At 48.9% G+C, this 10,745-nt stretch overlaps 1 protein-coding gene across 1 annotated transcript; it reads left to right on the top strand.

Moving 5' to 3' along the window:
* Positions 1–3,938: 3,938 nt before the first annotated feature.
* Positions 3,939–10,367, top strand: LOC133923088 (uncharacterized). The gene is made up of 3 exons (XM_062368541.1): positions 3,939–3,997; positions 9,030–9,223; positions 9,359–10,367. Exons 1-3 carry the CDS (start codon positions 3,939–3,941, stop codon positions 9,646–9,648), a joined length of 543 nt encoding a protein of 180 aa, XP_062224525.1. The 3' UTR covers positions 9,649–10,367.
* Positions 10,368–10,745: the final 378 nt, after the last annotated feature.

Below are 10,745 nucleotides of genomic sequence, written 5' to 3'. Positions count from 1 at the left end.
GCCTTCATACCGGACAGGCATAACACCCCCCGCAATTTCAAAGGCCAGGCCACCCTAGGCATGGCGAGGGGCTAAAAACCCCAACAAAACTGAGTCTGTCACCTGACCCTTCCGATGCCCCTCGAAGTCTCGCATCCTATGACCGCCAGAGAACCACAAGATGCGAAGGGGCTGGCACAAGGGGCACAGGCGAAACATCGGTGCGATCAATCATAAAAAAAGGGAAACAAAAAGGAACATACAAAAGTCTTTTTATACAGTTCACCGTTGTACATCGAATCTATGCCTAGCAAACTAGCTAGCCTACTACGCCCCCCTGTACCACTACGGGAAGACGAGGGTGCTCGACTACCACGCCTCATGGATACACCACGGGACCTGAAGAGTCGTCCATGACCACTACGCACGGGAGGCCGACGCGAGCCCCCTTCACCAAAGGGGCTGCTGCCCGAAACAGAGACTCGACCCTGGGAAGACGAAAAATCTGCCCGAAAGGGATACAAGTCGAAGGCCGAGAAGTCCAGCTCTTCCCTACCGCGCCGACGAGGCCTCTGCGGCCTGTGCCTCCTCCACCTTCACGTCACCCAATGTAGACTCGAGAATTCCTGAAGGCACCCTTCTGTCAAAACCCTGGGGAAGGACGAAGCGCCGTAAGAAGCGTGAGCCAGCAACCTCCCGGGCTGTTCAGGCCGCACACCAATTATCTCTTTCAGTAAAGCATACATCCGGAGCAGACACCAAGGGATCCTCCGGCTCGACCTTAAGCAAAATGTTGGCAGCCACCTGCGGGTCAACTCGCCCATCGGAATCGCGAGGCATAACAAAGCGACTCCACCGACGAACGAACGGAGTAGCCCCCGATGCACCAGACGCACTCGATCCCTCCCTGGAGGCACTATCCAAGGTACGGACAAGGCCTCCTCCGGCCTCGGGCCGTTGTACCTATACACGCAGAGCAGACTCCGGAAAAAATTCAAAGGCTCAAACATCCCAGAAACAACACAGGTAAAACACAGGAAGACAGACGCGGTTTCCATCAAATAAAGAAAATATTATATAAATAAAGCAAAAGGAGGTGGTTAACATACTAGAACTCATCCCCCCTCCCCGAGAAAGAAAAGAAAACAAAGACAGCTGCGATAGAGCTACACCTCCAGGGCATCCACGCTTGGCTCCGGAGGGGCAACAACGCCAGACAAAGCTCCCCTAGAAGGCCACGAAGCACCCATAGACTCCGAGTGAAGCACCAGGCCTCCCAACGAAGAATTCGAGCGAAGGCCCCCCGAGGCACCCGGAGCCCCCTGACCAGCCATAAAGCGCAATGTCACACTCCGGCCATGCTTCACCCATACGCCACGATGGAAGCTCTCCAAGGCTACGCCAGTCTCCATCGGAGGTGCCTCTGGCTAGAAGGCCTCGACTACTTAGTTTGGCACCTGCTGCTCCAGTCCTTTGAAGGGACCAACCCCCGCCTGGTGCAGCAGGGTCAGCTGAAGTGCAGCAGCCACATGAGCGCTGGACCTCGCATAGGCCTCCGCGGCCCTAACCATAACCTTCGTGGCAGACCAAAGCCAAAAGAGCGACATGACCGACACCTCCGAGTCGGAGGGTAGTGGTGGACATCGAGCTCCTAGGCTGCTCAAGGCATCAGAGGTAATCCAGGCCACCTCCGACACTAGCACCGTTAACTGCTGGCACTCCGAACGTAGTGCCCCCTCCGATGCCCGAACCTCCTCCAGCTCTCGCCGCATATTTACCACCGCTGCGCGAAGGGTGTCAACGTCACTCTTGGTGGACACACGGGCCATGTTGGCCGCATCAGCAACCTCCTTTGCCTCCTAGAGGTCTTCGATAGCTCTCCGCGCCTTAGCCTCCGCACACTCACGAAGTACCATCTCCTCATGAAGACGACCCTCCACGGACACCACCCTTTTTCGGGCCTCTTCCAAAGCCTAGCGTCTGCCACCTCCCAGCACCCTCGTCAAAATTACTTGCTGCAAAGCACCACAAAAGATGAAGAAAGACATGATAAGCTACCCAGGACCCAACACCAGACCCGACGATCATAACTAACACTACCGACCTGAAGGGCCGCCGTCGCCGATCGCGCCTCTAGCTCCTCTAGGGGACGCTGGGCCAACACTCTCTTGACCTCCCCCACTCCGAAGCAGAGAGGAGGCCACAACGAAAGCGCTTTACACCTCCGTGTGCACCACGAAGTCATCTGGGGTCAGGATCCCGAGGCTAGGGCCCCTCTCAACCGCTCCGAAGGGACTCCCGGCAGAGGGCACATCGCCTCAGGCACCAGCCACCGCAGGCGGGCCACCAGCTGACTTCGGGCCTCGTAGGAATGAAGCCACGTCCCCCTAGACGGCCCTCGAAGACCTCTCTGAAGGTGTCCACGATCTCCGTTAGGCCTTTGAGGCCCCGAGGGGTGGAGTCAAGGTCGTATCCACCTCGAAGGTCACTACAACAAAAAAAAGAAGAAATACAAATTACGATCCCAGCGCACAACCAAAAGGGTATGACTAACAAAGCAAACCACACCTGGTTACCCCGAACCTCTTACAAGAGGACCCTTAGCATCCTCAGCATCTGAGTCGACAAGACCAAAGTCAAAGTCCACGGAGGCCATGCTTCGTCGTTGGCTCTGGCCGTGACCAGCAATATCCAGGGAGGCCCAGTCCTTCCCCCGGTCATCACCGCCACCCTGGCCCTCGCCTCCGGACTGATCGCTCACACTTCCAACCCGCCTCAGGCGCTTCTTGCGAACTAGGGGTGCCTTCGACGACTTGGACATTGAACCAGTATGCGAGCCTCTAAATGTTGAGGGCCGCCGGGCTTGGAGCGTCCTTGCAAGAACGGGGGACCCCGCACGCGCTCGTTTTCCAGCAACCCTAGGCTCTGGAGGATCCCGCCATGCTAGAGCCCCCACACCAAGGTAAAAATAGACATGATTGTACCGCTCCCAACTCTGTGCCAGGGCCACCCGCCGCTCCAGCTCCGCGATAGTAGGGGGGCCAGGATCACCTCCGCGATCTCCGCCGCGCGTTTCAGCGAGAGGCAGGTCTCTAAAAGATTAAAGATGGCTCACATCGATAGATCAAGAACCCAACTACAAAAGGAGCTCACCAGCGTTGACGGGCGGACCGAAATACAGCTTCGGTCACTCTTCCGCACCTTGCTCAAAAACGTAGTTCTAGCCCATTTGGAGGGGTCGAGCACGCAACATGGTGAACTCCTCCACGAGGTCACGCATGCTCATCTTCTCGGCCACCCTCTGGAGAAGGTCTAGCCGTGAGGCAAACTGGTCGTCCGTAATCCCCGTCTCCAGCTCCGGAACATACGCAATATCCCGGTTCGTGGAGCGAAGGGGCGATGCAGGACCGACGCTGTAGTAAAACCACCACTGCAACTAGCCGGTATACCACTAGCTGTTGATGGCCTTCGCCGGGAAGGCATCGCGATACTACGGCCGTATCTGGAAGTTGATACTCCCAAAACTAAGGGGCCCCTTCGTCCCCTCGACCTTGATCAACTCCGGCTGGCAGCTGGCAAAGTGGAGGGCCGTGAAGAAATCCACCCTCCCTTCACACCCCTCCGCCCGCATGGCCCACTCAAAGGTGGCCAGGCGGGCAATGGCGTTGGCGTGGAGCTATGGGAGCTCCACTTAGAAGTGGCGGAGCACCTCTTCAAGCAACAACACGACCTCATGGGCCAGAGGCTTCAGGACCTCCTCGTCCAACAAAGGCCGAGCGACGGCTCGAGAGGGGATCTTCCCCTCTGTAACCATCCGGTCGAGCTCCTCGTCACCGAAGACAGACAATCCCAGCACGGTGCTTTGCCGGGAGTGGCTTTTGCTGGCGCGTCGGAGCTCCAGCCCTGGCAGCGGCCCCATCAGCAACGAGGAAGCCGATGACACCTGTGGGTCCCCCACCATGGCTACTCTGGCCATCTCCCGCGCCGCCCAAGTTTTGGCTTCACTCAAGGTACTCAGGTCCGCCATATGAACCACAAGACGATGGTGAAAGGCGCTAAACTACTACGAGAGAGAGAGAGAAGTGTAGAGATCAAGGAACAACTCCCACAAGGCAAGAGGCGCCGAAGACAGAGGCAGATGAGAATGAGGAGCCAGCAAAAGGGTTGCTCCGGGCAATCCCCCTCCTGCTACAAATAGGGAGCAACCTGCCCCCTCCAGGCGGCGGGCGCATGTGCCGTCCTTCTGCCTGCCAAGCCGAATCATGGGGGAGCAAAATGGACTCCCTTGCCCCACCCCCCCCATGACAAGATGACACACGTCCCATGCTCCACTAGATAGGGCAGGACTACACCTCTCCCCAGGACGCATTCAATGCCCCCGGTCACCAATGTCATCCAACACGCCGTTCCGTCACCCGGGTCAAATCGTCCCTGGCAAGCCAAGCGATTCTCGAACCACGAGCCATCAACCACAAGCCAGGGACCATCAGGGGCCCTGCTCCAAAGGAATCGCGGGCCCAACTGCTCCGCTGGCTGCCCCCGTAAGGGGCTACTATTGGGGGTCATTATTAAGGACCCCCGACGGTCCCTTGGCTTAATTAGCTTAGCCTCCCAAAGGTTGAGCCTGTTCTCGCCTTCCGAAGACCTGGCTCTTCCAGAGCTCAACCTCCCGAAGGTTCGGTCTCCGAGGCTTCGGCCTCCCGAAGCCTCCCCCTTCTAGAACTCCGCCTCCTGAAGGCCCGGTCCCCGAGGCTTCGGCCTACCACTACCCTGGCCAGCTTTCTGGAGGTTACTGGGTGATTCATCAGGCCTCAGGAAAAATCTGCCAAAAAGCAAGAACCAGTCGTACTTTTCCTACGAGGAAGTGACCAGCATTAAATGCTTAGGCTAGTGGACGCCACTCTGACACCCCAGCACGAGGGTACCTATCCTGACACCCCTGGCGGTGCGGCGCTGGACCGCAATTGGCGACCGGCTCGCCCACCTTCAGGGGGCAGGCACCATGATAATTACCACGGTGGATATTTATCTCCCGACAGGATAGAAGGTAGTTATCCGGGATAAGGCTTAGTAATTTAGCCGGATTCCAGATATTTTTATATTATGATAACGTGTACGTCAAGCTATGCATGCCCATATAAATAGGAGGCCATGGTCCTCTCGGCAAACGATGGACACAGAACACGCATCACATAAAACCTGTGATTCTCCCCCCAGATCGATCTATTTTTCCTATCATCAATATACTCGTGGTGTTCCTTCCTCTCAAACTTTATCTCCAAGCTTGACTCTCCTTCTTAGAAGAAACTCTCGCCATATTTGCTGAGACAAGACGAATCCTTGCTCCAACATCCACATATAAGCAGGGGTGGAACTAGCCATGGCCAAACTCCGGGCTGTTCCATTTAAGTTTGAGTTGAGCCTCAAGTATCTATCATTTGTATAGTAAAATTGAACGAAAATTTTGATCCAAACTCCAAGTTGAAGCCCAGCTAACGTACGCCTTGTTCTGCCCTTGTCTAAAGGGAATAAGCACAGGGTCCAAAGTCGTGGGCTTACACGTAATGCTTGCAGTCGATTCTCGACAGGGAGCTGGTATCAAAATTTCACCATTCATCATTGTTGGTTTCCAATTCTTCAGAGATGTTATGTTCTTACTTGGGTGAACTTGAGCGTGCGAATATTTTGAATTGTCACGTCTCGGTAAAGGAAATGCGTCGCTGGTGCGTGGTTTATGCAGCGAAAGTCAAGCCATTGTTTATTTGATGCATGCCTTTTTGTGATCTTGCCTAAAAAAATCATATGCCTTTTCTTGTTATTGGTGCTCGAACCATAAAAGAATGCACAGATGGAATCATAAATCATGAGGCTGCAACGAGTGGTACACAGAAATTTGTAAATAAAAGAAACTTTTAATAAGCAGAAAAGAATGTTTTGTGATAGATTAAAGTAAACTTATCTCGTGGTTTTCCACAAATAGCAGAAGATCCTAGGTCTATGAAATAGATTTATTTCGCTGGGATTGTAAGGGAAAATATTGTCGAAACCCCAATTTCAATGACGTCGTTCGGTAGAACATCAATACATTCCGCTTCTATAGAAGAAGAGGTTTACTTGTATCTATGTGGGCACCTTGCTTGTATTTAATTGTGGTAGTGGCTTAGGCGAGCGAAGGCAGTTGACGCGGGAAGTCAAAGATCAGTAGATCACAAAACATCTTGTATCAAGACCATACAACTACCTCATAAGACCATCTCCAACCATATTCCCTTCATTTCGTTCCCTTCCCGATTCCCTTCCCCGTTCTCATTCCCTTTATTTCCTCTCATCTCCAACAGCTTCCCCTCGAGGGGAATCGCGAAGGGAAAGGAGAGAGAATCCCGTCCTGAAGGGAATGACCCTGGGAATCCCGTCGTGACGGGAACCGTGAAGGGAAACTGTTGGAGCGCTGAAGGGAACGAAAATCCCGTCGTGAAGGGATTTTGGTCCCTGAAGGGAAACCGTTGGAGATGGTCTAACGATTTATTATAAATAGATTTTAAATTTTATTATAGATAGTTATATGTTTCGTCACTAAAAAATATATTTGACATTGATCTTTTTTACAAATGGTTTCAGAATTGTTTGCAATAGACTTACATACAAATGGATTTTTTAGAAAATCATCTGTGCGTAGTAAAGATCACAGATGGTTATTAGTGAAACTGTTTAAGAGTAGTAAGAGACACTGATGGTTTGTTAAAACCCGTCTGTGAGTAGTAAGAGACATAAACAGTTTTTGTTTAAACTCGTCTGTGTTAATTATTACATACCGAATCTTAAAAAAAATGTATGTGTGACCCTTTCACCCGCGCAGCTAAGAAGCAAATTTACTTATAGGAGGAAAATAGTCACATAAATACACACTTCATATTTCAAAAATTAAACATATTGATACATTTTTTAGAACATCAATCACACATGATTTATAACATTGTTCAAAACACAAAATACATGCATTTACATATTACAAAGCTTAAAAGTATTACACATATGCAAATCACATATTGTTCAGAACATACAAACCTATCTACCTAAACATAATCCCTAGCTATACATTATTGGTCGATCGATGCTGTCTTTTAAAAAGATGAAATGATTGACATCACGGTGACACCGTCTTCTATAAAGACGAAAAGTGATTGACAAATTTTGGTCAATTGACATCGTCTTTAACAAAGACGAGAATATAGACATCGTATCAACATCCTGCGTTTCAACACAACGTCAACCCAAGCGTCATCTTCAATGAGCAGCTCGTAGTTATTCATATCTGGCTGCATCTTAACTATCTCACGAATGAGCCAGAACCAGAACCAGCATGCATTGCTGCCAAACCGCCAGTTATGGTTCAGCAAGAAATACGGGTTCAAGCTTGTCTTGCAGTTGATAAAAATACCTCCATTGTGATGAACAACAATGGAATTTCCATTCGGAAGAACAAAATGGAGAACATATTTGACAGCATACACAGGGTCAACGAAGGAACCCCCACAATAGCGAAGATGACGAAGTCCAGCCGACCGAAGTCGACGCAAAGCATTTGTAAAATCGAAGCCGCCATAAGGAAAACCCCATCCTGTCACCTCCTAATTTTCATGAATTGCACAGTTGCAGATCTACAATGAAAATAAGGCTCTTCCATCGGTTACACATATCAAAGTAATGAAAACCGTACACAAAATTATTTGTGGGCACCTTGCTTGGTGCGGTAGTCAAAGATCAATAGATCGCAAAACATCTTGTATCAAGACCATACACTACCTCAGAACGATTTGTTATAAATAGTTTTAAATTTTATTATAAATAGTTATATGTTTCGTCATAAAAAATGTACGTGACATTGATCTTTTTTTTTTCAAATGGTTTCAGAATTGTTTGCAATAGACTTATGTACAAATGGATTTTCTAGAAAACCATCTGTACATAGTAAAGATCACATACGGTTATTAGTGAAACCGTTTAAGAGTAGTAAGAGACACTGATTGTTTGTTAAAACCTGTCTGTGAGTAGTTAGAGATATAAACGGTTTTCTTTAAACTTGTCTTATTAATTGTCACATACCGAATTTAAAAAACCCCGTTTGTGTGACCCTTCCCCGCGCAGCCAAAAAGAAATTTGCTTATAGGGTGAAAATGATCACATAGATACACATTTCATAATCCACAAATTAAACATATTGACATATTTTCCAGAACATCAATCACACACGATTCATAATATTGCTCAGAACACAAAACACATGCATTTATGTATTACAAAGGTTAAAAATATTACACATATGCACATCACATATTGTTCAGAACATATAAACCTAGCTACCTAAACACAATCCTTAGCTATACATCATTGGTCGATCAACGCCGTCTTTTAAAAATATGAAACGATTGACATTACGGTGACACCGTCTTTGATAAAGACGAAAAGTGATCAACAAATTTTGGTCAATTAATATCGTCTTTAACAAAGATGAGATGATAGACATCATATCAACCTCGTGCGTTTAAGCACAATGTCAGCTCAAGCGTCATCTCAATGAGCAGGTTGTAGTCATTCGGACCTGGCTGCATCTTAACTATCTCACGAATGAGCTAGAACCAGAACCAACATGCATTGCTGCTAAACCAACAGTCATGGTAAAACAAGAAATACGGGTTTAAGCCTGTCTTGCAGTTGACAAAAATATTTTCATTGTGACAAATAACAGTAGAGAAATTTCCATCCGGAAGAAAAAATAGAGAACCCATTTGACATCATACACAGGGTCAATAGAGGGAGCCTCCACAACAGTGAAGATGACAAAGTCCACCGGCCGAAGTTGATGCAAAACATGTGCACCATCGAAGCCGCTATAGTGACAACTCCATCCTATCACCTTCTAATTACCATAAACTGCATAATTACAGATCTATGATGAAAACAAGCTTCCATCAGTTACTTCCAACGGTGGAAGCCACTCCTGGAGCCATCGCTTTCCTTAAAAAAAAAAAAAAATAACTGAGCGCGCGCAGCCAAATCTGTGCCCGCGAGCTCTCCATAGATGGTTCCGATCGATCGAGGGACTCAGAGCTAGCTAGCTTCCCCGCGGAGTCTTTAGATCTACCTCCTTTGGAAGATCTTGTGCGGCACCAATGGAATCGAAGGCAGGATCTGTTGGATCTGAACTTGGACACCAGGCAGCCATCAGCTAATGAGCTATGCAAAGGTCAGTTACTGAAGTTTTCAGCTTCGCCCCCCTCTCTGGATCCCCTTGTGCTTGACCTCCAAAGGTGAAAGCTCCCAGTCTTGGGCGCGGAGGATGTCCAGTTGTCCCAATCACTTTGCCATGTTTTTCTTGCAGACTTGGACCTGCTCGAGCAAGGAAATGCAAATTGCAGTGCTCCTCTCAGCAGGGACAGAGTAGATGGGCACCGGGTTCAGAGGTTGCAGCATTCAACACCGGCAAATATTGCAGATATGCATCACATTGCCTTTTCAGGGCAAAGCTCAGCACACCGCGCTCCCTCCTTAAAGCTTTCTAGTTCAGCGGTTGAAGATGCACAGCTACCTGCCCGTAATCTTCATCAATGTCATGGCAAGGACGTCTGGTTGCAGCCGGATTCCTCTCTCACTGCCACCACAGTTCATTGATGCGACTGGATACAGTAACTCTGGCATGGGAACTAGATCTCTACCAAGATCTTCACCCCTCCCAAGATCATCAAAGATCTTTTAGGGCTGGCCCTGAACCTTAGTTCAGAGCAAAGCGGCCGCAGCCACCCATGTCCCAGTCTCTTACAATCTCTCCCTCCTACGCTACGAAGGTACTTTTTTTCACCGGATTCGAGGGATTGTGCACGCGGGAATACGATAAGAAAGGAATATCCTCCGCCTCACCCGTTAAGTCAACTGACGGAACCATTGATTGCTTTTGATGGGAGGCACAAATGCTTCAGTTACAGCGGATAATCAGTTGTTTGACAAGACTTATAGTGCTCTTTTGTTCCTGATGAGGTGATGCGAGAAATTTCAGCTGTACCAATTTCTAGAAGCATCTGTTCTGATATTTTGACATGGGGGTGTTCTCTTCACTCTGACGATTAGGATGAAGGAAGTATATAGGGAGGTCTGCCAGCCATTTAATGAGGAAGGTGGTCTGAATTTCTCTTGCGTATAGAAGCTTAAGGTCATTCCCTGCATTCCGTTTATACCTAGCTAATGACTATGGTACACAACTTTCCTTATTCACACACCACATGTGGATTGACGAATTTCTAATAGTCGGTGCTGCTGCACATGCAGCTATTTTTATGGTAAGAGACTATGATCCAACTACTCGATACAATGATCTATTAGATCGCATCCTTAGACACCGCCTACCCCTATGTAGGGAAGGTACTAAAAAGGGACTTTTGTGAAACTTATTGGAGTTGCACTTCCTCGGTTCACGAATGAAAGTGTTCAAATTCCACCCGATCAGGATGGATTTGGAGGTTCCATTGCGTGTCATGAGCACCGGGCAAAGGGACGGTTGAGCAACTCAAGCGAACCGCCCTACCTTACTTTGGATAAAGATAGAAGGAGAAGGTTGTCAAGGTGGCCTCGTTATCCACACATCTGGTCGGAGGACCGACCTGGGTTTTCACGAGCGGTTTAGGTTATTGTGTGTTGATTTAGTTAGGACTTTGTCTCCCTTTCGTTATCTTCCGCCCCGGGTGGATGACCTGTGGGAGCTAAGTTGGGTTTCC

Source organism: Phragmites australis, chromosome 6 (assembly GCF_958298935.1).
Source record: "Phragmites australis chromosome 6, lpPhrAust1.1, whole genome shotgun sequence".
NCBI lineage: Eukaryota > Viridiplantae > Streptophyta > Magnoliopsida > Poales > Poaceae > Phragmites > Phragmites australis.
Note: the sequence above shows the minus strand (reverse complement) of the source record. Positions and strands in the feature narration are given on the sequence as shown.